The 26,997-nt window shown below is 41.2% G+C and overlaps 1 protein-coding gene across 1 annotated transcript in view; it reads left to right on the top strand.

Moving 5' to 3' along the window:
• Window positions 1-26,997, top strand: part of GGNBP2 (gametogenetin binding protein 2) — a 677,078-nt gene that overhangs the window by 3,148 nt on the left and 646,933 nt on the right. Inside the window, exon 3 of the mRNA XM_044054566.1 lies at window positions 18,556-18,636. Coding sequence (XP_043910501.1) covers window positions 18,556-18,636 — 81 coding nt within the window. The remainder of the gene's footprint in view (window positions 1-18,555; window positions 18,637-26,997) is intronic.

The raw sequence follows: 26,997 nt of genomic DNA, 5'->3' as shown, positions 1-26,997 counted from the left end.
CATTTCATGGCTGAATTGATGTGGTTACAGATCACATTGGAGTAGCGTGCTTTTAGACTTTTTTCCCCTTCTCCCTTTTCTAGACTCATTTAGTTCTTTGCATCATGTGTTGTGGCTCACTCACAATCCTAAATATGATAATGGGGTTGGTGATGGAATGAAGAATTAACATTGTGGTAGTAAATATGTTGTGTTTTATAGGGGATGTCCACTACTCTGTTTTTGTCTTTGCTTAGTGGGATATGGGGTATGTATGTGTGTTTTCTATTTATTTTTATTTATATGTGTGTGTATATATTATTTATATGTATATAAAATTAATTTCCTAGCTCCTATCTAATCCTCAAGAAAACCCCCCTAAAAAAGCTTTTTTGTAATTGTTTTTTACAATATCAGCATCCTAGGGGGGTTTTCCTTCCCTATGACAATAAATTGTTTTTGGATGTGGCTATTGCCAACACTTGCTGGCGTCTTTTTGTTTTAAACAAGAGTGGCCCCAGGACTGAACACTGAGGTTCTCCACTTGTCTGATCTGGATTTTGAGTCTGCTACTTTTACAGTGTGGATTCTGTCGGTAAGCCAATTGGCAACCCATCGAGTGATGTAAGGATTAATGCCCAGCTTAGTAAGTTTATCTATAATTCCAGAGTGGGGGTGGTGTTAAGGCCTTGGCGAGGTCCAGATAGGTTGTGTGGACAAACTTACCTTGTCCACAGCTCTGGAGACTAATTTGAAAACGTCAGTTGGTTTCAGGTGAAAAGATCGGCCCTTCACAAACCCAAACTGCATGGGGTCCAGTGTTCGAAGGTTGCCGATGTCTTTATTTAAAGGTTCCATGATAATACGTTCCATGACCTTGCAGGTCAGGCTCGTCAGACTGATGGGGCAGTAGTTCCTGGGATCTAAGGTGGATCCCCCCCTTGTGGAGTGGGATAACTGTAGCTGTGGGCACAAAGCCTGAGGTGAGGATATGATTAAACATGACACTTGGGTGAGATGCCAGTTGATTTTGTAGTTCATTTAGTACACAGCCTGGGGTGTCATCTGGTCCCATGGATGCTGTATTCTTAGCTTTGGAAAGTGCGTTTTTTACCTGTGTGGCAGTTGTTACTGGAATTTGGCAATCTTTCGGTATTGAGATGGGTCCTTTAGGGGGTGAAGTTAGCACTGAATCTATCTCAGGATATTGGCAATATCCTTGGGATCAGTATATTTAATGCCATTTTGTTGTAGCTCAGCAGATCTGAGCATTGCCATTTAGATTCTTGACATAGCTATAGAATGCCTTGTGGTTGTCTTTGGAATCTTTGGCAATTTTATTTTCGTAACTAGCTTGGAGGATTTTGAGGGATCTCAGCTTCTTACTGAGGCTGGTATAAGGGAGTTTTTTGCATCCTAGGATTTCTCTTCTGCAGCAGTTTCGTCTTTTTGTTGTAAAGTTTGTTTATGGCAAGGGACCACCAGATTTTTTTTTTTTTTTTTTTTTTTTTTTTGGGAGGCGAGCATCTTGGTTCTATTGGGGATGGCATGATTCATGCACAAGTGGATGTGCTTGTACAGTGCCTTTTAGTGTAGGATTCAGCAGTCAAACTTGCAGTTCATTTGCATGGGTGTCATGAAGTTTGTCACTTCTGACTTGAGTAGCATGAAGTTGGCTTTGGAGAAGTTTTTTTACGGATGTTTCCTTACTGGGGGGGGGTGTCTGTGTATGTCAAGGGTGGTTAGCTTATGGTCAGACCTGACCAGTGAGTGGGTGACCATAGGTGTGGAGCAGCGATTATTTATTTTTTCCCATAGTGGTAATGACCAGGTCTAGGATATTGGAGACCCTGTCACTCCAACATGGACAATGACAGAGATAGATATTTCTATATATAGATGGATGTACACACGTGTGTGCGTGTGCGCGCGCATCACTCTTTTCAGTTGTAAGAGAGGATCAAGGTAAAGGTATGTTATATACTTCAGGCAACCGTGGGTTGGCTTTGGCGAAGGCAGGTCAAGCATGGCTAAAGAGCAGTTTGCAAATGGAAAGCGAAAGTAGTTTTGTATGTGAAGCAGCAGTGTGAACATGGAATCGATGTGGCGGTGACTGTTGATGTGACCTTGCATAATATGACAAATTTGTTTTGTTTATTGGGCTCATAGTTTACTAGGTTCATGTTTAAGGAAACTGTTGAGGAACCTAGCGTTGGCGCAGGTTCCCAGTTGGCAAGGAACAGTGGTAATGTGACCTGCTCAGAATCGCATAGACAAGTTGGGTGCTGGTGGAGTCCAATTCTGGACTAAAGGGAGCTGTTGGCTAATTGGTCGTATCCTTAATCTTTAACCGAAGGATATGGAAAGGTGTGATGTGCGTAAACTTCATCAAAACTTGCAATATGGTTAGCTGATATGGCAATTAGAAAGGAAAGGAAAGAAAAGGGGAATTTAATTAACTACTGGTGTATTTGATTCACATTGGTGATCCCCAACACCACATCACCAGATCTCATGCTTACAGCAGTTCATTGGTAGTACCACACATCCTTGACTACCTGCAGTCTTTGTAATGAAAATAAAGAAGCAGTATTGGACAGCATAGCTGTCTTCTGTATCTTATTGAGGAGCATTTTTCTTGCAATATGTTCCACACTGGTGTGGTGAAAGGGTTTGACTAGCACTTATTAACTATATTTAACAAACTTCTGTGATTCATAATACTGACTCGTATTCATTAAAATATAAAGAATCAATTAATAGCCACATTGTGTTCTTCATAATTGAAAGACTTTGGAAATAATTCCTTTTGGGGGGGGGGTTGGAGGCTGTGTTGGCAAGTTATTCAGAAACGCTGAATTTCTTAGACTCTCCAACTAAATTTATATATTATTGTAGTACTCAGTCATTTCAGTCTACCTAAAATTTGACAGCAGCTGCGGGTCCATGTTGAAGTAAACCTAGATTAGACCCATTTTTCAAGTGTAATAACTAATACCAGTTTGTGATTTAGTTAAGGTGGCATGTATGAGTAATATTAACTCCCTGCTTCCTGTACCGTGCATCTGTTGAGCAGTTAAGATCCAAGTGGTTGCCTTTTTATTTTTGTTTTAAATTGCATGCATTTGTGAACAATGTTTTTCTATAGATGGACAATAGTTTTGTGTGTGTGTGTGGGGGCGGGGGGTCTGGAACTGACAGTCAAGCTTGTCAGCCACAAAAACCATGCATTAACCTACATAAATCATTGATGTGGTGGTACTTTGAGATGCCACAGAGGATTTTAGAGTGACCTAAAGACCGTGGGAGTAAGGAAAGTTTGGATTAGTAGACTGGGGTATTTGTTGTATTTTAGTAGCTGTGAAGAAACTGATGGACAGCTATATTAAAGCTAAACTTCTGTTTGGAAAGTGTCTTAACTAGGAGGGGATGTACTGTAGTACTGTGAAAGACTTGGTGTCTTGGAAACATGATAAAACATTGAGTGATGAAATAGTGGGTGTAACAGAACTGTGAACCACGGGAGATTGTGTGGTAATGTAAGGATTTATGCTTTACAGGAAGTTGAAGGTGGGTAAAATGGACAAAGGTTTGCATTTCTGTTTTGAAAGCTGTAATAAAGCACACAACGAAGTGTGAAGAGGAGGAAAGGGGTGACTGAATTGCTGGCTTCAGTGTGGTAGGCGTGGTGAAAAATTAGAGTCTGAAAAATTTTAGCTTCTGTATATGCATAGGCTGCTAACATTGTGTCATTTGAATTTTGGAAGTGCTTGTAAGACAGTTTGTATTGCGTTTTTTTTTTTTTTTTTTTTTATTGCTGTCCAGAGAGCTTGCTAGAAGACTTGGCTACCTCAGGGCCCCTAGATGCCGGGGAGGGGCATTCAGAAAGTTTTTAAACTGTTTGCCAGTTTAGCTTGTGACATTTCTGGAAGACTAGCAAAGATTTTTGTGAGGTCATGTTTCTTGTAAGCCCGGGGGAGGGCAGGTGATGGCAATTTTGAGGGGAGAGAGCACCAGCCAACAGCCATTGTGCCCCTCTGTAGTTTGCCGCTCCCTAGAGTAATGCGGGGGGGGGGTCTCATGCTTTTAAAACAAGCCTGTGATTCCAGAAGAGAAATATTTCATAACTTGTATGGATGGACTTGCCCCTTTCTACATATGTTCAAAAAGATCACTAGATTTCTGAGCCAAATGGCAGGTGTCTTATTCCACCTGCCAGCTATAAATGATGCCTCTGTCCATTTTGATGAACAGTTTGCCGTGTGTTATAGCCCAGAAAATTCTTATGAGGGTAAATGTAAGAGTCAGGGTGACCCACTGTTTGTTTTTTTAGTTGCGGATGAAGGTAGAAGTGAAGCTGTTGCAGTGAATATTGTTTGTGGATGAGATTTGTTCATATGAAAGCTTGGTGGCTTGGGTATTAACTTCTTAATCTCTGCAGAAGTGGTTTCTTTGCATTGGCTTCTAAATGGCAGTGCTAGCAATCCAGTGTTGTTGTTGTCTTTCGGCTTTTCCCGGTTAGGGGTCGCCACAGCGGAACTCCTGTCCGCTAATGATTGGTAGTTGATTTTTACGTGCCGAGTTACCAGCCCTGATGCACAACCTTCAACGAAGGTACGCCCATTCACGCATGTCTCCACGCAGAAGATGCTCTAGCTGAGAATCTAACTGGACAGCGTCTTATTATGAGGTGACAACGCTACCGCAGCACCAGTGTGACCTTGTAATCTGCTGTCTCTCACATGTTGGATGTTTAAATTTTTGAAATCTTCCCTTATAAACTGGCGCTTTTAAGATGCAGCTGTTTGCTTTTAAAAGTAATGCACAGAACAAGGCAACTTGCATGCTAAAATGCTAACCAGGATTAAGATTCGTGTGCAGATTTGATGGTTGTGCCTCGTCTTGTCTTGCACAGTGTTGAGTGGCCTTCCATCAGCCCAGTATCTACCATGATGTGCTTTTAACTGGCACAGAACCTGATAATTTCTGATTTATTTTTCTGACTTTCTTGACTCTCATACCTTCCCACTTAGGTTTTGTCTGCCAACTGCTGTCTTCTTGAATTTCTCTAAATTCCTAAAACAGCCCCCTCCCTTTTTGTAATTTTATATAGCCAAGTCTTTATCCAGCCTTGGTGTCGCACAGAGTTGAACCCTCTGCCATGGCTCTGTGCTAAGAAACGGTGTCCTTCACAGCTGTGCTGATAAAGATCAGATCAGTTGGGCATGTCCAAACCATAAAACAAGCAGGCTTTAGAGGTTTATAGAAATGGTGCAGCATCTTGCATAATTGTTACCCAATTTGTTTAAGATAATTGTTTATTTTAAGAAAGCTGTTGGAGTATATAGTCTAGGCATGAAGCTATGAACCCAATGTTTTTAAATACTCTGGAAATTGGTCACAGAATCACCAATGTTAAAACTATGATGTGAATAAACTACTTGTGTTCTAAGTAGATACTAGTTACGGTAGTAAAAGAGCTGTGATTCTGCACAAGTATAGGCTCCTGCCTTTGAGTTTAGAACTTTTGTAGATGTGTGAAGGAAAAATACTTTGCTTGGCTTGAAAAGGAATTGTTTGAGTAAATGTGTGGATGGATAAATTCCCAGAATGTATCTTTTTTGTTGAAATGAATTTCAGAACTGGATCAGATGCAAAGCAGAATAATGGTGTCTATATCATAACATCAAAGACTCAAAATGTCTAATGCTCACAAGAGTGAAAATGCTGAAACTTAAATTCAGTTTTGTGGGGGGCTGCAACCCCCCTCCCCCCGCTAAATATATTCCAACTCTTGAGATCGCACTACAGTGAGGAAAGGGCAAATATCCCAATCTTCACTGTACTGCGATCTCAAAAATGGACCCTCAACATTTCAGCACTTTCACTGTTGTGCTGTTTTGACATTATTTTTCAATAACATTATATTCTGAATGATGTCATTGTGCAAGGTAGTTTCAAGACTGCAGAAGGTCTGAATCCTGTTGGTAGAGCAAAGGCAGTTTTGGTTACTGCTGTTTTAGCTAAATGTTTTGCTAAAAGCACTTTCGCAGACCGTGAAGAATTCTTTTCCCCACTGTTGTGTGACCTCTGAGTAGGTATAAGTGAGGGGGTGTGGTGTGCAGGGGATCACTGTTTTAATTAAAGTGTTTTTGGTGAAACATTTTTGGAGGTTTTGATCTTTTTTGAGGGAAGGTGTCAATATTGACTTCCTGCTTCCACAGAAGATTATATTTCTATACATTAATATCTAAAACTGAAATGCTGACCAGGGGAGGAGCTGCATGTAAGGTGTGTTGGGTCAGGTATATTTACTGTAGTTTGAAGAGCTGCTGAAAGGAGAGAGATGTTTTGACAATTACATGGTTTACGAAGTTGGTAATAAGGATAATGGGGGTGGGATTGAGAACTGGAAAGAATGACTTACAAATGCAGATGCTGAATGATGCTGCCATGAGAGGTTGACCTGAGCAAAAAACACCATGAACGAAATTCTTGATTTCATTTTTGAATAATGTAAGTTGTGTCCAGGGCTTAAAAGTTCACTGCTGAAAAAAAATAATAGTTCAGTCTGCTTGAATATATGTGTTTGGGAGGACAGGGGACTCTGATGTGGGAATAGTGAACAAAGGGCAAGAAAAATGGTGTTTTGTCAATAATATTGGCTCTGAACAAATAGTATAGGGTTATCGTGTGTACTTTTAATAATCTGGATTCGCAGGTAATGAGAGACTCCAGGTCACCCTAGTAGGAAGTAGTAGTATCTCCCATCAAGTTAAATGATTAATTTTTATTTTTTTTTATTTTGGGGAAACAATGTATTTTTTGCATGTGGATTTTTAGGGTCAGAGTACCCTGAAATAAGCTGGACAGATATAGCAGTTTGCTTGTCTAATGCTGTTTGAAGATGGACATTTTGCTATAACAATCTCCTTGAGGAGTATGAACGTTTAAGTAAAGGTGTTCAGACAGATTTAATCCATGTTTCCATTAAGTAACAATTTTAAGCAGTTACTTACGGTCATTTGTAGAAACAGAATATTTTGAACTAATTCTGGAGTTAGAACTGTCACTAGGATATAGAGCGTTCACTACCGAGGGAGATTAAAAAGATGAAAAGGTTGAATGTGAGTGAGGTGACTGGCAGCTTGGAAACTGTACAAGTTGAATACAATGGGAATATTTTAATGCTTATAAAAAAGGATGGAAATTACTGTTGTTGGGGATTCATACCTGCATGACCAACAAGCGGTGAAAGATTCATTTGGACAGCAAATGGGGGGGGGGGGTCAATGATTTTGATCATATAACCACATTTACTGGGTTGGACGGCAAGGCATGATATTGCAGTTTTAAGGTTCTGCTGTTGTGTATTTTTTGTCTGTGTGAAAGGAGAGAGGATTTATTTGAGCCAAGAAGGTGGAATATACTGGCTGGATGTTGTATCGGTAAAATAGAAGCTAGGTTTATAAAATATAGGCAAACCAACTTTTGAGTTTTTGGCTTGGGGGTGCAAGTGTGGATTTGGCAGCCAGGTAGAAAATTCTGTACCTGGCACGAATGAGTCTACTGAAAAGAAGAACTTTAAAATTTTATGTATCTTTGTGAAGTTGAGGGTACCTGCTGTTTTGCTGAACTGTACACCTTTTACTGTGATGATTAAAATGTATGATAAATGTTGAATGTCTGAGTGGTTGCCCTTTTAGCTGTTGGCTGCCTAATTAAAATACATGAACTATATTTTTTATAGTCAGTGAGTGAGTTTGGGCAAAAAGTTTGTTGCACATTGGGATGGGTTGTATTAAAACTGATTGTGAAATTGGGGTTCTTAAAAGTTTGCGTGTTAGTTTGGCTTTCCAATACAGATAAGAAAGCAATCCTTTTGAGTAATAGAATGAAGTCTTGGTCTGAGATTTAACTAGCAAGAAAGTGAGGGTGGATCTTGATTTGGCAGACTGGTGCACAGAGGCAAGTATGAAATTGTGGTAAGTGGCATAAATCCATCAGTTGAGTTGCTTGTCCCTTTGGAAGTTGTATGGAAAATGCTGAATTCTGGTTATATAAAAGTGGTGGATGAAAATTGTGGATTTTTAATGGTGCCAAGTTTGCTTTGTGGACTAGGAAATAGTTCTGGGTATATTTATCAAAACCCTATGAAGTATAAGGTTCCAATATTTCCTACACTCACTTGGGATGCTGATGGGAGATGAGTTGAAGGAAGTGGTCAAGCATGAGCACACAAGCTGGAATACGAAGTAAAGCTAAATGAGGAATGGTGCATGCAGTGCTGGATGACACTTGAAGCTTTTTACATTTGGAAATTCAGTTAACATTAACTGTTTTCTTGAGTTCTTGTGTAATGGTGCCTGCAGAGGGAGGATTTGAGATGGAATCACTTGGCACAGAGCTTGTATGATGAGTGTGGTGAATTGGCGTGGAAAGCATGTTCTTAAAAGGAATAAGCATTCTGGGAGGGTAGAAGAGAATAGTATGTCACGTTCTCAAAGTAATATAATGAGTAAAGTTTGCATGTTGAACTGGTTGAAGATATGCAAGATGTGTAGAAATGAAGATGACTTGCAGTATAGGCTGCTTGCTGGGTACTGTTCAAATGATGGCTTACTTGCCTCAGGAAAGTGTTCTTTTACCAGAAACAAATTCTTAAGTTATCTCGGCACTCTGTTTTACAGCAGCGGAATTTACAGAATTTTGATATGCATTGCTTCAGTTATTACAATAATCCCACTAGAGATTAACCCCCCCCCCCATGTAATATGTATGTATGGACCCAGCACACTGTTTTCAAATCCCTGTGCTGAACTTTTGAATCCAGGTCTTCCATTTATCCTACGGCCCCATCACATTTTGTCATCACAAATGCTTCAGACTTTGCGGGGTCGAAGACGGACAAGATGCAGCGTTTTTGGGATCCTTTCAGGGGAATGCACATAAACATAAAGTAAATAATGAAATTGATAAATGCTTTTAATGAATCAAAACCATTTGTGAAACCCAGGATCTCTTGCTGATCAGACCTCCCCACTGTAATGCGGTCCATAAATGGGGGGGGGGGGGTGACTGGGTTTATGCAGACTAGCCACGATAGCCTGGGAAATTTTCATCTTGGCAAAGTCTCTTTCTCTGTCCCTGTTGCTTGCATCCCATCTGGAGTACAACACAGTGGTGGACACTCAGCAGATCCTGGAAAGCCGCCCCCCCCCCCCGAAATGCCAAAAATTTTTCTGGTTGGTTCCATAAAAACATTTTACAACCCTTTTTAAGGCTGATTCTCCAGTATTTGTATGGCTTACATGTGTCCTTTCCTGTTGTGGTAACACTAAACTTTTTGCCATTTTGCTTGTCTACCTTTTAGCCCCCTCCCCAATCTGTCCTCCATATCGAAGGTAAAAAAATTTCTAAAGGGGATACATCACACTTTTCCACTTGTAAAACCAGGTGGCTGTTCATGGGATCTTTTTTTGTACTTGAAAAACTTGCCTAGTTTCCTTTTGAACCAACTCAAGACTGATTTTAGAAGTTCTTAATGTGGAAAGTGGTGTTACTGCTCTGATTTTGGCTAGGAGAGTTTGATTTATAAGTTATGATTAAGTCTTCTCTCCTTTTTGTAAGGAGAGGGTGCCCTTAAGAACAGTCCTACCTTCATGCCAAAATTAGTATTAGAATTCACTTTAAATCAGTCTGTCTTCCTGTGTTTCGTAAACTGAAAAACAAGGAGAGAATCCTACATACTTCAGATGTCCATAGGCACCTCTGATGCTACACTAACATGACAAAGAACTTTATTCCAGCCAACTTCTCACTTCCTATGAAGCTAAGAAAGGACAACCAATGCTAGTGCAGGTGGTTTCCAAATGGTTATTCCATACAGTTTAAATGTGTTGCTCCTGCCGTGAGGGGAGCAACTTTCGTTTCATAGGTTCATAGGTTCATAGGTTCATACTAGGCTATCTGCCCAAGGGCATTTATAAGCCTAGCCCATAGTTATGTGGCTTTCGCCACCCCTTTAGTTTGAATAAAAACTATGCCTATCATTTTGCTGTGCCTCTGTCAAGCAGTGACGCTGAAGTAATCCCTGGGGTATATCTGCAATCTCCCATCCATTGGTCAAGATTCCTCTTGAACAAGACCAGAGAGGTGCTCTGCCTCACATGTACCGGGATTTTGTTCCACAGCATAGGGAGTCTCTGGGTGATGAATCTGTCCCTCCAGCACGTTCTATTTATAACCGTGTCAAGGTTTAAGTCTCCCGCCCTTGTGGTTCTGAGGGATCTAGATTTTTGAGGTGAAGCATATTCATCAAATCTGGGTTTGACATGGCCTTATATGTCAGGCACAGGTCACCTCTGAGCAAGCGGTATGAGACTGAATAGAGCTGGAGTTCTTTCAGTCGGGCAGCATAAGACATATTTTTGAGACCCTTTATCCTTTTGGTGAGGAACTTTTGGGGCCTTTCAAGCTGCAGCAGGTGTCTGGTCAGATACATTCGAACGGGCATTGTACTCAATCATAGGTCTAATAAGTGATGAGTACAGGGGACGATGACCTCCCTTGATCTAGATGTGAATCCCTTCATGATCAGGTGGGTGATATAGAAGGTTTTCCTAACTACTTTAGCAACATGAGTGTCAAGCGAAGGCTACTGTCAACCTGGGTCCCCAGATCTCTGATGACTTTTTCTGTGCTCAGTGGATTGCCACCTATATGGTAGCTAGGGGTAGCCTTGTTTTTCCCAAAGGGTATGACTATGCATTTTTGGCGTTTAACTTCAGGCCATGGCTCTGGCACCAGTTATCCATTTCTGTGAGGCCCTTCTGGAGGATATCTGTGTCAGATGTGTTTTCGACTATGGCGCCCAGTTTGCAGTCATCTGCAAACTTTGTCAGCCATAACCCTCCTGTGTTTGCTTGTACTTCAGAAAAGTAGATGCCGAACAAGAGTGGACCCAGGACTGAGCCCTGTGGGACACCACTTGTGACAGGCTTTGAGTCTGACATGGCTCCAGCAACTCTGACCCTGTGGGTTCTGTCACTTAGCCAGTTTGCAACCCATCTTGTGATGTATGGGTTTACATTCAAGCTGATGAGTTTTTCGATGATACCTGAGTGGGGTATTGTGTCAAGGCCTTTGCCAGGTCGAGGTAGGCTGTATGGACTGCCTTTCCCTCATCAATGGCCTTGGTGACTGTCTCGAAAAAGTCAACCAAGTTTAAGAGGCAGGATCTGCCTTTGACAAAGCCAAACTGAGTTGGATCCAAAGTCTGCAAGTTCCCTATGTCTTTATTTATGAGTTCCATTATGATCCTCTCCATGGCTTTGCAGATAAGGCTTGTCAAGCTAATGGGGCGGTAATTTCCAGGGTCTGTGGAGGCACCGCCCTTATGAAGTGGGACCACAGTCGCCGTCGCCACTCCTTGGGTGCGTATCCTGAGGTGAGGCTAAGATTAAACAGCTGTCCTAACTGTGGGTTTAATTCCTCATTGAGTTCATGAAGCACACAGCCGGGGACACCATCCGGTCCCATGGATGCTGTGTTTTGCCTTAGTGAGGGCAGTTCTCACCTGGGCGTTGGAGATGTTTGGGGGCTACAATCCTCTGGAATAGATATCTCTCCTTTTGGGGAGGGGAGAAGTTTGCACTGAACCTGTCAGCCAGTATGTTGGCAATGTGTGTAGGTTCAGTAATTTTCACATCATTTTGAACTAATTCTGAGCATATCTGGGAGTTTCCTCCTAGGTTTCTAACATAGCTAAAGAAGGCCTTATGATTCTCTTTAGAGTCCTTGGCGATTTTTCTCTCAAAATTTGCCTTGGATGATTTTATGAGAGCTCTTAGTTTTTACTTATAATGATCAAAGGTGTCTTACCTTTCAAGGATTTTGCTCTATCTTGTAGTAGCTTCCTCCTTTTGTTGTAGAGCTTGTTTATGGCTGGGGTCCACCAGACTGGACGCTTGCCTTTGGTACAGAGAGTCTTAGTTTTGTTTGGGATTGCCTGATCCATGCAGTCCTGTAGGTGCTGGTAGAAGGCATTTGTAAGTGATTCAGCGGTTTGAGTAATGTTTACCACTGGCTCAGGGGCCTTAAAGGAGACCACACTAGTTTTTAGAAGTGTGAAATCGGCTTTTGAGAAGTTTTCACTGTGGTCTTTTTTGTTTCAGGTGGGGGCGGGATGAGGACCTCCAGCGAGATTAGTTTATGATCTGATCTCACCAGTGAGGGGTATACTTCCGGTGTTGAACATTTTGATCCCATGTTCGTGATGATGAGATCAAGTATGTTTTCTCCTCTTGTGGGGATGGTGACTAGTTGTTCCATGGCATTTGAGTTTATGAACTCCAGGAATCTTTGGGTTAGAGTGTTCGGGCTTGAGTAGTGTTCCCAGTCTATATTAGGGTAGTTAAAGTCACCTAGTATGGTGGTATTTGGAGATACATTTATCCCCTCCAATGTTTTCAGGAAGGCCATGTGAGGTTCCTGAGTTTGAGAGGGTGGCCTGTAACATGCTACAAATTGCAGAGCAGTCTTGCCTATGGTTAATTGCACCTGGATGGTCTCCGATGCATCATGCGTTGCCACCAACCTTGAGGTGTGGGTGTCCTTTATGAATATGGACACCCCCCTCCTTTCTTGGTGTTGTCCGGATTTTGGGGCCGGAACGCATGATATGAGGTGAAACCTGTTAGTGCTGGGGTGCTCTCAGGAGCCTTGAACCAGGTTTCTGTCACAGCACAGACATTGATGTTCTCCATATTGAGAAGAGCCTCGAGTGCGTGCATCTTGAGATTGAGACTTCTGGCATTGAGCAGCATTACCCTTAGTTTTTTCCTTTTGGTGTTCTAGGGTGGTAGGTTTAGAATTTGAGCCTTGCCTAAAAAGGCACTATGGGGTGGCAAGAGCCTTTGCCAATATCCGGAAGCCCAGGGTGACAGGTGCAAGCCGTCCCTTGAAGCAGCGTGGCTTGTCCAGCATGTCATCCCAGGCAGACAGACATTGATCCCTTTGAATGACACCAGAATTTAAGCCAATTATTAAAGCTGATCATCTTATCACTGTATTGTGGCATCATTCTAGGTGAAGGTAGGATACTGCTCAAGGTCAGGGTCATACCTGCCTGGGCTACATAATCAGAGAGCTCCTCGATGTCCCTTTTCATGTAGTCAAGGAGGTGCGTCTCAGGTCGTTGACACCAGCGTGGACAATGACTGAGTCGTACTTGTACCTGCTGTTGAGAGACCTGAGTGCTTGCGTTATGTGGCGGATTCTAGCGCCTGACAGGCAGCTTACTGTGACCTTCTCTTTACTCAGTCTGGTGAGCGGGACGTCAGTGTGTCTGACTATGGAATCACCAATGACAAGTGTGTCTGGCATTTTGTTTGGCCTTAAGGGCTGTGACTGTTTGACACTCTGACTGTGTGGTCTATGTGTTGCATGTGTTGGGTCGTGAGGTGGTAGTTGTTTGGGTGTCTGCTTTGGTGGCCTCTGCTGTTTTGGTAAATTTTGATCAGAGCCTCCGAGTATGTCTTTGTGTGAGTATGTGTATGATTTGAAGTTGTGATGGTACCATGTGTGACTGGGTATGTATTGTGTGTGGTTACCTTCTCCTCCTGTCTGGTCTTGCCAGTCCTATGTTGAGAGAGCTCAGCCTCCAGTTTGGCCGTATAGTTGCATCTCTCGCATGTATTTGTGTTTTGTGGGAGAAGGAGAGGATTGTCTGTGTACATGAGGCAGTTGTAACATTGCCTCAATATTCCCAGGTTCACCAGTTGAGCTGGAGAGGACACTAGCAACTGATCCCTCGACATACTAGAAGTAGTAGATAAAGAGACTTTCAAAGGACTCCGGGGAAGTGGGTTTTAGGCTGGTGGGGTACTATCTATAATAAGAGTGCTTTATCAAGGTGCAAGTACTGTAGGAGTAAGTGCTAGGCTTTACAGATAGAGAATAGTCTACTTGGGAATCAAGTAGAGATGAACTTTTCAGTTATAGGATATGCTGGTTAGATCAGCAGTACAGCTCGAGGAAGGTAGTTTTAAGGGAAAATTGGAAGAGTGGAATTTAGATGGCCCAAATAGTTTAACCTTGTTTAACCGCTGCTCTTGTGTGCAACAGTGGTAACTCGCTAAATCGCGCTTACACGCGTTTAGCGTGTTTTATAGCAGGGGCTGAAGGGAGCTAGGAATTGGCCCAAAGCGACCAATGGACTACTAGTTTCTGGCTGAAACTTCACCAAATCAGACAAAAGGCGCTCAGTGCTTCCCACTCCCACTGGTAAGCAAAGAAACTTCCCTCCTTCCTAATAAGGCAATGGATCAGTAACAGGAACTAAAAACAAAGCCCAGGGATCAGCAACTCTGAAACTGGACTACTCTAGTTCAGTAAGGCGGAAAACAAGAGATTTTTTGTTTTATTACAGAGACAAGGAAAAAACAGACAGTAATTGCTGTAAATCGGCTAGCGCACTTTAGTGTGTAGCCTACAGAAACAATTTGCAACAATTAGTAACTTAAAGTGCAATAAACAGTGTAAAATGCAGAAATCACTTAAAGTAGCAATAAAACAGGCGAAATGCAGTCGCTAGCTTAAATAACAGTGGGAAAGCCACAAAAAGTACTTATATCTGGTAGAAAGTCACTCTTTTAGCTCTCTGCTGCTTGGATCACCCTGCAGGCCACCACGAGGATCTGTGCTGAGTTGGTACAAGCTGGAAAACGCGTGTTTAGCGTGTTTTATAGCAGGGGCTGAAAGGAGCTAGGAATTGGCCCAAAACAACCAATGGACTACTAGTTTCTGGCTGAAACTTCACCAAATCGGACAGAAAGGCTGCTCAGTGCTTCCCACTCCCACTGGTAAGCAAAGAAACTTCCCTCCTCCCTAATAAGGCAATGAATCAGTAACAGGAACTAAAACAAAGCCCAGGGATCAGCAACTCTGAAACTGGACTACTCTAGTTCAGTAAGGCAGGAAAACAAGAGATTTTTTTTTGTTTTATTACAGAGACAAGGAAAAAACAGACAGTAAATGCTATAAATGCTGTAAATCGGCTAGCGCACTTTAGTGTGTAGCCTACAGAAACAATTTGCAACAATTAGTAACTTAAAGTGCAATAAACAGTGTAAAATGCAGAAATCACTTAAAGTAGCAGTAAAACAGGCGAAATGCAGTCGCTAGCTTAATAACAGTGGAAAGCCACAAAAATACTTATATCTGGTAGAAAGTCACTCTTTTAGCTCTCTGCTGCTTGGATCACTCTGCAGGCCACCACGAGGATCTGTGCTGAGTTGGTACAAGCTGGAAAACGCGTGTTTAGCGTGTTTTATAGCAGGGGCTGAAAGGAGCTAGGAACTGGCCCAAAACGACCAATGGACTACTAGTTTCTGGCTGAAACTTCACCAAATCGGACAAAAAGGCTGCTCAGTGCTTCCCACTCCCACTGGTAAGCAAAGAAACTTCCCTCCTTCCTAATAAGGCAATGGATCAGTAACAGGAACTAAAAACAAAGCCCAGGGATCAGCAACTCTGAAACTGGACTACTCTAGTTCAGTAAGGCAGGAAAACAAGAGAATTTTTTTTTACAGCGACAAGGAAAAAAACAGACAGTAAATGCTATAAAAACAATTCACATGCAGTGCAAGCTGGCACACTTGTCTGTTTTTTTCCTTGTCGCTGTAAAAAAAAAAAAAAAAAAAAAAAAATTCTCTTGTTTTCCTGCCTTACTGAACTAGAGTAGTCCAGTTTCAGAGTTGCTGATCCCTGGGCTTTGTTTTTAGTTCCTGTTACTGATCCATTGCCTTATTAGGAAGGAGGGAAGTTTCTTTGCTTACCAGTGGGAGTGGGAAGCACTGAGCGGCCTTAGGTCAAGTTCGCTCTACCAGAGCTGTGGCTACTTGTCAGCCCTTTTTTCCACAAAGCAGTAAGTGTTCTAGAGGTGACATTTTTGTTTTGTGTACACACCTTCACTTAATAGTTATAAAATTGATTTTCTTATCCAGAGGAAAAGCGGGTGATGCAAGGACTGTTTTCCAGTGACTCCTGTATTCTAACTTCCTTCTCCTCATTGGATGTCTAAGCTTGGTAATTGGCCTGTATAGCTTAGGCTACCTCAGTAGTGACCTAATGATGCATACAATACGGTTGTGTAAGTAAACCATAATAGTAGATGTTCATATAGATCCCAGCAGTCCTAACGCCCTCTGTTTGCCCCATTAATTATTTACCATTCCAAATCTACCTGGTAGGGTTCACTTTGGTCATCTTTACCTTTTTTCCTAACATAGAACTTTAATATGTGGAGTTGTCTCCATTATCCTGAGAGGCCAAAAACTCTGAATTTTGGAGCTGATATGTTTTCTGTTATACTAGAATGTCCTCATGTTTCCTTGATGTGTGGTGTATGTGGGAGGTGCCTAAAAACTTTGGATGCTGACTGGATATCTCATCCTTGGCGGATATGCCCCCTAAAGCTTGGGAGAATATGGCACAGTATATGGGGGTTGAATGTAAAGCTTGTTGGAAAGAGTCTAATTGTTTTGATGATAAAAATAAAGAGCTTTCTTCTTGTCAGATATAACTTTAAATGTTAACATTTTTTCTGGCCAAACATTGTAACATTTGTAATGCTCCCTGTTTACATATACTTCAGTTAGTAGTGAATGCGATGTATAGGAAATAAGACATAACCATGCATCTGTATTTAAAATTGTTAGAATTTTGAGGTGTTCACATCATACGTGAGTAAGACATCTGAAAAAGCATGTTAGTAAATGTATGATTGAAAAGTTTATGAAGTAGGTAAAGCGTATATGAGAAAACCTATTGTTTGTAATTTTGTGTAGTGTATTAACTTTTATACCAGTGTGGAATATTTTTAGTCAAGGTAGGGCTAATTTGTATATGCATTCTTGTGATACATTGCGGTTTGCAATTGCAAGAGTTTATATGTGGGCAGGTTTACATGAAAGACTGAACTTTTTAAAGAAATTTAGATGAAAGTAATGCCTTGGCTATGCTTTACAGAATGTGTAGGGAAAGTGGTAGTCTTACGTGGTGTTTATGCTGGCAGAGGCTATGGCAGCTGTGTCTTAATGCCTACTTTGGATGAGCCTTTATCTTGTATGCGTTAATCGAGCTAGATGTAATGTACGTAAGGATCTGTAAGGAAGTTTTAATGAAGAGTTTAATGTAAATGTTTGTTGTGTAGTTTTGAGGTAGTGAGTGTGACTATTGTTTGGACATAAAGTTGATGCACCAGAACAAACACAAATAGTCAGTACCATGAAGTTGCACCCTCAAATCACTGAGCAGTCAAAAGAAGGGAATGCTGTACATATGTCAGTAATCAAAATTCTGTTGCTGCTCCAAACTACACAAACAGTCCTTGAAACCTTTTTGTGGGGGAGGGGGCGGCAAGCTGCATTGCCCCACAACCCTTGCTAATTATGTGTACTACTCCCAAGATTGCACAGTCCCAGGGATTCCCTATTCCAAACACATTTCTACTAACTTGTGGAGCAGCAGTGTGCTGCCTGACTCTTCTGATATTTTGTATTTCATTCTTTTGATCCCTGTCATTTGTGCTGTTGACTTTATGGTCTTGGTTATTTGAAAGTTATTGTGGTGCGTCAACTTTACAACTGTATGCATGTAGTGTGTTTTTATTTATATGCACACAAGCACGCATGTGCACAGACTGTGTGTGTGACATTAGGCATATGCCATGCCAGACACAAGTCTGATAACCAAGAATGTGGAATGCGGTGCTGGGTATGGATTAGTTGACTGGGGAGAAAGAAGCTAGTGTCTGGGCAAGGGTGGCTTTGTAATGTTATGTAAAAGACTTAATCACTGGGTTATTTTACCATATTCAGTGACTTGACACCACAGAGGTGTGACTGGTATTAGCGTGCCTCTTTCCTTAATGGCCAAATATGGTTGCTGTTTCAGAAAAAAGCTTGCACTTCTGATCTTTAAAGTTTGATACTCCTGAATTGGGTTTGTTTTTTTTTTTTTTTTTTTCCCCTTTCCGTTAGTAACACAGTTGTCTGGTTCTTTAACTAAATGATGCTTTCATTCACTACAGACTTGGGATTTATGTACTTGCAAAAAGTAAGCCTATGTTATCCTTTGTCCTTGCCTTCACTTCTGCTTTAATTTTTAAAATGTGTGTGTAGATATATATTAATTGCATTTTTGTGGTATATTGATCCAAAAACTTTGACACAATAAGGGATGACAAAGGTGGGCTATTAGAAGTTTCATTTGGGCACATTGCCTTAATGGTGGTTGCTTAATAGGGAAATTTGAACATCTATAGACTGGATTGAGTCCCACTTGACTGTTTTCCTCTCTCAAGCTTATCAGTTTCTGTATTGTTTGGTTTATTGTAGCATATGGCCCTGTATGTATAAAATAGCATCAAGAAAGCTTTTGTTCCAGAGGTTGGTTTCCGTAGACTGGTATGGTGCTGTAGAAAATCTTTATTTTATGCAAGATGCTTATACCTTTTTAAGCAATGATTCGGAATGTTTTATTGACATTTTTTTCTCTTCTCCACTGTACCAGATGGTGATGGAATTTCCTGAAAATGTCCTAATTGTTGAAGGCCTTCATGTTAATAATATACAATTAAAGCAGTTTATCCAGGTAAGTTAAGTGACAGCTACTTTTGGCTTCATGTTTTCAGATTACTTGATACAGTGAAGCAATGGTGATGACCTGGATTTGTGAGTCTTGAATGTGGACAGGAAGTAACAAGGAGGATTGCATAACCAGTTCAGTTGATCGAACTTTACCATAATTAGTTATGTAGCCTCTTGTTTTCTTCCTGTTCATATTTAAGTTCTGTTTTGTTGCACTGATGCACGTTGAAATGTCTCAAGGATGAAAGAGCACCTTACTGATAGCTGAAGTAATTTAACCCAAAGTTTTATACATTTTGAATTGCTGGATTAATCCATCTTCCAGGGAAAATGAGGTAGTGTGACAAGTTGACCATTAAGCTTTTGACAGTCTTACTGGGCTTCAAATTCTTCGTATGGCAGTCGGCTAATCTTTTCAATTTTTGGTGCAGGTTTGCAGCTACTGGGCATGATGTATTATTCACTTTTGGGGCATTGGTCCTTTGAAAAGGCAAATTGGGAATCTTGGTAGAATGGGGATGTGGGGAATCCCCCCCCCCCCCACCACTGTTTTAAGAAATAACTTTAGTTTATTTATTTTTTAGGATTGCTTCAGCTTGGCAGATGTATTCTACTTTTTGTCCTTGCATATTTCATGATATAATAGCCTACTACCTATCTGCCCAAGGGCATTTATAAGCCTAGCCAGTGTCATCTTTCGCCACCCCATTGATTAATTCACTGAGCCTCTGTCAAGAAGAGCCAATAAAGTGATCCCATGGGTGTGTTTTCTGTTACCCATCCACTCATCAAGGTTTCTCTTGAAGAGTGTTAGTGAGGGGCTCTGCCTAATGTAGTTAGGAATTTTGTTCCAAAGCATGGGGAGTCTCTGTGATGGGAATCTCTCCCTCCAGCATGTTCTATTTATTGTTGTGGTGAGGTTTAGTTTACTAGAGTGAGTGGCTTGCAGTGCCTTGGATTTCTTTAGGTGGAGCATGTCCATCAATTCTGAGTTGGACATGGCTTTGTAAGTCAGGCTGAGATCACCTCGATATGCCATGGAGTTTTTCCAGTCGGGCTGCGTAGGACAGATGTTTGAGGCCAGTAATCCTCTTGGTGTGGTACTTTTGTGGTCTTTCCAGCTGTTGGAAATGTCTTGTGAGGTACGTCCCAAACGGGGCATTGTACTCTACTCGTTACTCATCAGACCCATCATAGAGGGGCACTGTAACAGCTTTATTTCTAGATGCGAACCCTTTAGTAATTAGATGGGTTACATAGAAGGATTTCCTAACTATTTTGGCAATATGATTGTCAAAGGCGAGATTACTATCTACCTGGGTCTCTTCTGTATTAAGGGGGTTGCCACCTATGTGGTAATTTATGGGTGTGTTTTTCCCAAACAGGATGACTATGCATTTTTTGGCATTTAGCTTGAGACCATGATTTTGACACCAGGTGTCCGTCTCAGTAAGGCCCTTTTGGAGAATGTCTGTCAGCCGGAGGGTCAGTTATGGTTCCCAGTTTGCAGTGATCTGCGAACTTGGTTAGCCATAGTCCTCCTGTGTTTGCCTGTACTTCTGAGAAGTATATGCCGAACAGTAAGGGTCCCAGGACCAAGCCTTGTGAGACACCACTTGTGACTGGTTTAGAGTCTGACCTGGAGCCCGTTATTCTTGCTGTGTGAGTTCTGCCTGTAAGCCAGTTGGCAACCCATCTTGTGACGTAGGGGTTTATGCTCAGGCTGGTGAGTTTTTCTATAATTCCCGAGTGGGGAATGGTGTCAAAAGCCTTGGCGGGGTGAAGGTAGGCTGTGTGAACTACCGTCCCCTCATCTATGGCCTTGGTGACTGTCTCGAAGAAGTCATCCAGGTTTAGTAGGCATGATCTGCCCTTAACAAAGCCGAACTGGGTCAGGTCAAGTGTTTGGAGGTTCCCAGTGTCTTAATGAGTTCCATGATGATGCTCTCCATAGCCTTGCCGACCAGGCTAGTCAGGCTTATGGTGCGATAGTTACCAGGGTCAGTTGTGGCCCCTCCTTCGTGGAGCGGGATAACTGTTGCTGTGCGCCATTTCTATGGGCACGTAGCCTGTGGAGAGGCTGAGGTTGAACAATGTGTTTAGGTGGGGGGTTAGTTTGTTCTGTAGTTCGTGCAAGACGCAGCCTGGGACACCATTTGGCCCCATAGATGCTGTGCGTTTGGCTTTTGAAAGGGCTGTTTTCACCTGTGCGTCTGATTTCCGGGACACTACACCTTTCTGGTATTGTGGGCCCTTTTGGGGGCGAGAGGGGGGTGAAGTGCAATCTGCCAGGATGTTGGCAGTATCAGTGGGTTCAGTATATTTTGTGCTATTTTGCACTAGTGTATATGTGCGAGTTGTCACTTAAGATTCGTGACATAGCTAAAGAAGGCTTTGTGGTTATCTTTCGAATCCTTGGTTATTTTTCTTTCGAAGTTAGCCTTGGAGGTTTTTATGAGGGACCTTAGTTTCTTACTGATACTGATCAGGGGTGTCTTTCCTTCTTGGGATTAGCTTTTTTTTTTTTTCTGAACTTGTTTCCTCCTTCTATTGTATAGCCTGTTTATGGCAGGAGTCCACCAGACTGGTTTCCTTCTCTTAGGGGAGTGAGTCTTGGTTTTGCTAGGGATGACATGATCATGCATCCTTGTAGGTGCTCAGAGTGCATTTGTAAAGGTTCCTGCATCTTGGACACTTATCCTTTAGCGTGGGGGTTGTGAAACCTGCCACCTGTGTCTTAAGTAAGCTGAAATTTGCTTTAGAAAAGTTTTTTTTTTACTGTGGTTTCCTTAGTTGGGGGTGGTGGTGAGATGTGGACATCCAGAGTGATTAGTTTAGTTTAGTTTATGGTCTGATCTAACCAGTGATGGGTTGACCTCCGGTGTGGAACACTTGTCGCCCATGTTGGTGATGACCAGGTCCAGTATGCTTTCACCTCTGGTAGGGGAGTTTACCAGCTGTTCCAGGGCATTTCAGTTGATATAATTCCAGGAAGAGCTGGACCTGGGAGTTTGTACTTGAGTAGTTTTCCCAGTTAACTGTAGGGTAATTGAAATCGCCCAATATCAGGGTGTTCGGTAGTACCTTCGTGTTTTCCAGTGTCTCCAGAAAGGCGGAGTGGAGGTCCTGGGTCATGGAGGGTGATCTGTAGCAGGCCACAATTTGCATTGCAGATTTGCCTGATGTTAGTTGCACATGGATGATCTCAGAGGTATCATGCTGCTCCACTAACCTGGAGGTGTAGGTATCCTTGATGAATATGGATACACCCCTTCCAGACTTCAACTTATCACTTCAAAATCTTTAACATTTATTTCCATTCTATTAAATTTAGCATTGTATGGTTGTGCATATCCCATGCATAGTACACACAATTCACCTAGTAGCTGAATTGTAGTAATCCATATCACTTAAAATACTACAAAAACATTTACAGCCAGATACCACATATATAAACTAGGTAGTGAAAAGGAAAATGAATTTAAAGGGAGTAGAGAATGCTAACAAGCATAATGTTAAACTGTCCATGTCGTATCTGTTTGCCTAACCAATCCTGTGCTAGTCAGAGAGAGTTCTGTGTGAAGCTTATTCATATGTGGTTGATCCTGTAACGTTGTGCTTTTTTCCAATAAACAATTTTTTTTCCTCCCCAAGGTTTCAAGTAGCATTATTCAATTTTTTTTTCAGGCTACCTTATTTCGGTTTAAATTTTATGACCTATGCAATGAATACTTTTCTATCTGTTATCCAGTTTGTAGTTACAATGTTTTGGGGTGAAGTTGACAATTTAAAAGCTGTTGGCCTTCATATGCACATTTTTTTACTGTAATGTCGACTACTCAGCTGGGGAAGAAATTCCTCCCCACTAGGTACCAACATGACCCCAAGTTATTCTGGATCAGTTGTTAAAGGCCTCTCTCGAGTATGTCCAGTTTGTCACGTACAAACAAATCTCCAGCAAGCAAAGAACTTCTGGGAGCATCCAATTGCATTGTCAGGAGTGTAAAGGTATTGGACACTTCAGCAGTGATAGGAACAGCTGACATTGAACGATACAAGTGCAACGTCGCTATGAACACTTGGCTGTTGCAAGCCAGTTATGCCTGTGATAACTTTCCTGACATCATCTGCTTAAATCTCCGTCAGAAGAATCATGACATCACACTTCCACTGTCCGTATTCATACTGAAAATAAAGTACAAACGAGCTTTGACTCTTATGCTGCATGGGAAGTTTCTGTACTTCCTGAGCTCACCTTAGGACATCCGCATTCTTACTTTAACACACGTTCTGATCTTTCTGGAAATGTCTGTTTTTAGGGACCTTGCAAATCTTTTCCAGTGTGTACTGAAGTCCTTAGTCAGCTATGCAGTCCGTATTGGAGCTTGACCTTCATTCTTTCACCACTTGTCCATACGAAAGCATATAAAGACTGACAGACCTTTGGGGGAGGGTCTTTTTCCTATCTGTTGTACTCTCCCAAGACTACTGCAACAATGATAAGAGCACAGCATAGTCATGCAAGATCGTATTATAACAGCTGTCCTACTTATCACTGTTGCAATAGTTTACCCCTCCCTCCTACCCTCTGTTAATTTCTGATGCTTTCCTTCTGGCCAAATGGTCTTTTTTGCATCTGTTTTTCTTCTCTCAGTGGATGTATATGTTGTCAGGGACACTTCAGGCCTGATGATTAGGTGCTTGTACAACACAAGTGCCTTCTACATTGCACATAGGACACAAGTCTGATGTACATTGCCTTGAAGGTGTGTTGTCTTTGGTATGCTGGCTGGATGTTAAGCTGTCCTCAGCAGGATATTCCCAAGAGTGAAAAATACTGCTGTGGTGAGAGGTAGGGCTTCTGCTCTTACGGTGAGATCTTGCACAGCGGTACTTTAACTGTATCTTCAGTTAAATGTGTAAGACTGCCAACATGAGGGATTGGTGGGGTGCAGCCAACCTATACTGTTCAAGCATGTCGCATACATACATTATTAAAATCTAAGCATAGCAGGGAGGAGGAAAGTGGCTTGGCAGCACCATAACCGCAAGTCCACTTCAACATTGTGTGCCTTTGATCCAAAGTCTAGCTTTCATGGTAAATCTGGATCTAAAGGGGACAGCTATCACCACTTTCCTATTGCCAAGTAGTTCAGGTGTAGATATTTGTATCTGTATTAACATTCTCTGTTCTTTCTTTTTACCCTTTGTGCTCTATACTGCACCAAGGCTGATTATTAAATGCCTAGTTCCAGTCATAGCTTATTGCATACTCAGACTCGTGCACATTTTTCAGTACTTGGGCAAGTCTCTCTACAGCTGGTAAAAGGCTTGAATTGTGTTGAAACTTCTGTCATTTGGGACTTGGAATTTCAATCAACTTGCTGAAGTCTTATGTCATCTAGTCTAACATAATGATTTTCTTTGTTTGTTGGACTCTACCTTGGAGAGAGAGTCACTCGCACACTCTAGAAATGTTCCAGTAGTACTTACTGAATTTCTCCAACCTAAACCTAGCATCAGCAAGGGTGTTTCTCAGATTCTAGGTTATGACAATTATAATAATGCTGCTTTTGCCAAACTACACGTGAGGAAAATGCAGTGGTACCTTCAAATCAGTCTGAACTCTGAGCCCTGCATTTACACCCCTTGACTTCTCAAATTCCACTTTTTGGTTTGGTAAAAGATTTGCTGGTGAGCAGACAAAATAGTGGGTAGTCAAGGCCTCGTACTCTTCCTTCTGACCCCCAGTCAATAACCACAGATATCACACCTTGCATGGGAGGTGGTAACACACAGTTTAGAATCTGTCAATTCCTCCACTTCTCTCTGTTTCTCAAGCATTTCCTTTGGAACATTGGAAAATGTTTTATTGGCATAGTCTTTGTCTGATCTTAATTTTCAGTAGAATAAGCAGAGTCCCCATCTGTTTTGATGGCTCCGATTTTGGTGTGTTGTCTATCAAAAAATGATCGTGACTCTCTCTAGGAAATAATCTGAATATAGCTGGTTCTCACACCTGCCTCTCTACATTCCCTGATTGCTGGAGTAAATTTACTCCGTACTAGTGTAAAGTGATTAATCATTTTCTACAAGCACCCTACAGTTTCCAAATTTTAGTACTTTGTCCTCCTGACACAGTTTTCTCAAAATGAATTATTTCTGTTGGTGGGATTGCATCTTTACTATTGGAGGTTTTGGCTGCTTTCTTGTGCATCAAGCACATGATGTACCCTTTCAATTAACTCTTGCTGTGGAATATCAGTCCAGTTGCCTATTTTTGCTTCGTAAAATGAATAGTCTGTTCTTTCCATTTTAGGGAAAACTTGATTTTCTCCTGTACCAGTGTGCTTTGTCCTCTAATTTTTTTTTCTTTTTTTTAAACCTTTCTTATACTCTACCTGCCTTTTTTCATTTTGTCCTTTGATTTAGATTTGTGATATTCTGTTACCATTTATATATTGACTGTTGATATACTGTTGTAATTTGTATTCTGTGGAACTTTTCTCCCTGGATCCCCATTTAAAGTGGGTTCTTGCCCAGTCGGACTTTTCTGTTAAACAAAAGTCAAAATAAATAAAATGGGATCCTTTAGTACATCTTCTTATTACTTGCACTACTGTACTTTATTCTGTATGAGACAGTCACACTTTTTTTATGAGAGAGACTTCTGTATCATGGCAGTTCTGTCTGACCATTGTAATTGTTTACTTTTGGTTTTCTTTTCTTGCCAAATGCTGTGAATTAGTTGGGAAAACCGACTTCTATAAGGGAATGTAGGAAGCCAGATTGTTGTACTAGCTAGTAATTTATTAAATTTACCAGATTGTAAAAATAATTCCATCCCATACTAAACCTAGGGAAGTTCCTTTATTTGAATTTGTATTTTTATTTGCATTCCATAATTTCAGTAATATTAATTTTGTGGAGAGTAAATGTCATCATCCTGCCACTTCATCTGCCCCAGCTTGTAGCTTCAGTTTCTTTTCCCCATATAAACTGAAAGTGGAGGTTAGAAACTTGACGCTTGAACCAGTATGATGCATTGAAGCCCCGGTGAAGCTATATGCCGAGTGTCTCAGGCAAAGAATTGGATATCTGCTAATGTAAGCTGAAAACATGCTCTGTTGGGAATTAAAGGCTTTCAAACCCAAGTTTACTGATTTTGTTTTTTTTTTTTTTTGTAAAGGACATTGGTTTAGTAGACTGAGCCGGAGCATATCTGTGGTAGAGGAATGGCAGTTGTCTACAGTAGTTAAATGAAGTACTTTTTTGATGTGTTTTCAGCAATTCATAGTAAATACTGTGAACATTTTTACTGATTTCTTGCTTATATATATATATATATATATATATATATATATATATATATATATATATATATATATATCTATAGCATATGTTCCCTTCAGTGTAATTGTAGTTTCATTTTGTGCCTTTATTTCAAAAGGTGTTGCTTACTGTCTAGCCAGGCTAAGCAGATTAAACTCCCTGGATAATTATGGTGTACCATCTTACCCATCTAATACTGCTGCTACTACCCAGATGTATTCCACCTCAAAAAACTGTGTCTTAATCATGTCTTGAACCATGAGGGTTCCCTCTTGATTTCATGTCTACTGTGGAACCCTAAAAAGAAAAGCTAGGGTGTTCTGTATATTGAAAATCCTTTTCATTCCCAAATCTCTCCAGCACCTCAAATCTTCCTTTATCTCATCCCTAAACAATACCACTATTCTGACAGAGTCCCACACTAAACTACTTGGCATACTCCTAGATGGCGAACTAAAGTTTGACACCCATATCAATAACTGCACCAAAAAGATCCACCAGAAACTTATTACTATACAGAAATAAAAAAATGATTACACAAGAATCCAAAGTATCCCTTGCCCAAGCACTACCCCTTTCCTACTTTACTATATGCTGCCCTTATTTTCATCAATCTCAAAAAAAACCTCTAACAAACGTATTTATAATAAAATCGCAAGGTTTGCCACAAATCTTCCCTATGGCGCACACCACTGCCTGTCACTAGAAAAAAAAACTAAACTGGCTAGAGCTCCATAACCAACTCCTTTCAATTTCACATGACACACTCCATCTTGCTTCAACTCCTAGCTTCTCTCTCATTAACAACATTTCTCACCCTGTGTCCCTAACTTCGTAGCTCTGACCAACACCTACTCCAAGTTTCCAAACCTTATAAAACCATATGTAAAAGTTTATAGTCACGTAGTCTCCATCTTGGAACAACATCCCTCTCACAATCTGATCTCTACAAACTTAAGACTTGCCCTAAAGTACTACCTAGACCTGGTCTTCCCCTGTAAAGACCCTACTTGAAATTCCTTTTTTTTTTTCC

This window comes from Protopterus annectens, chromosome 13.part0 (assembly GCF_019279795.1).
Source record: "Protopterus annectens isolate FY-2018-M chromosome 13.part0, PAN1.0, whole genome shotgun sequence".
NCBI classification, from domain to species: domain Eukaryota; kingdom Metazoa; phylum Chordata; order Ceratodontiformes; family Protopteridae; genus Protopterus; species Protopterus annectens.
This window is presented reverse-complemented; position numbering and strand designations above follow the sequence as displayed.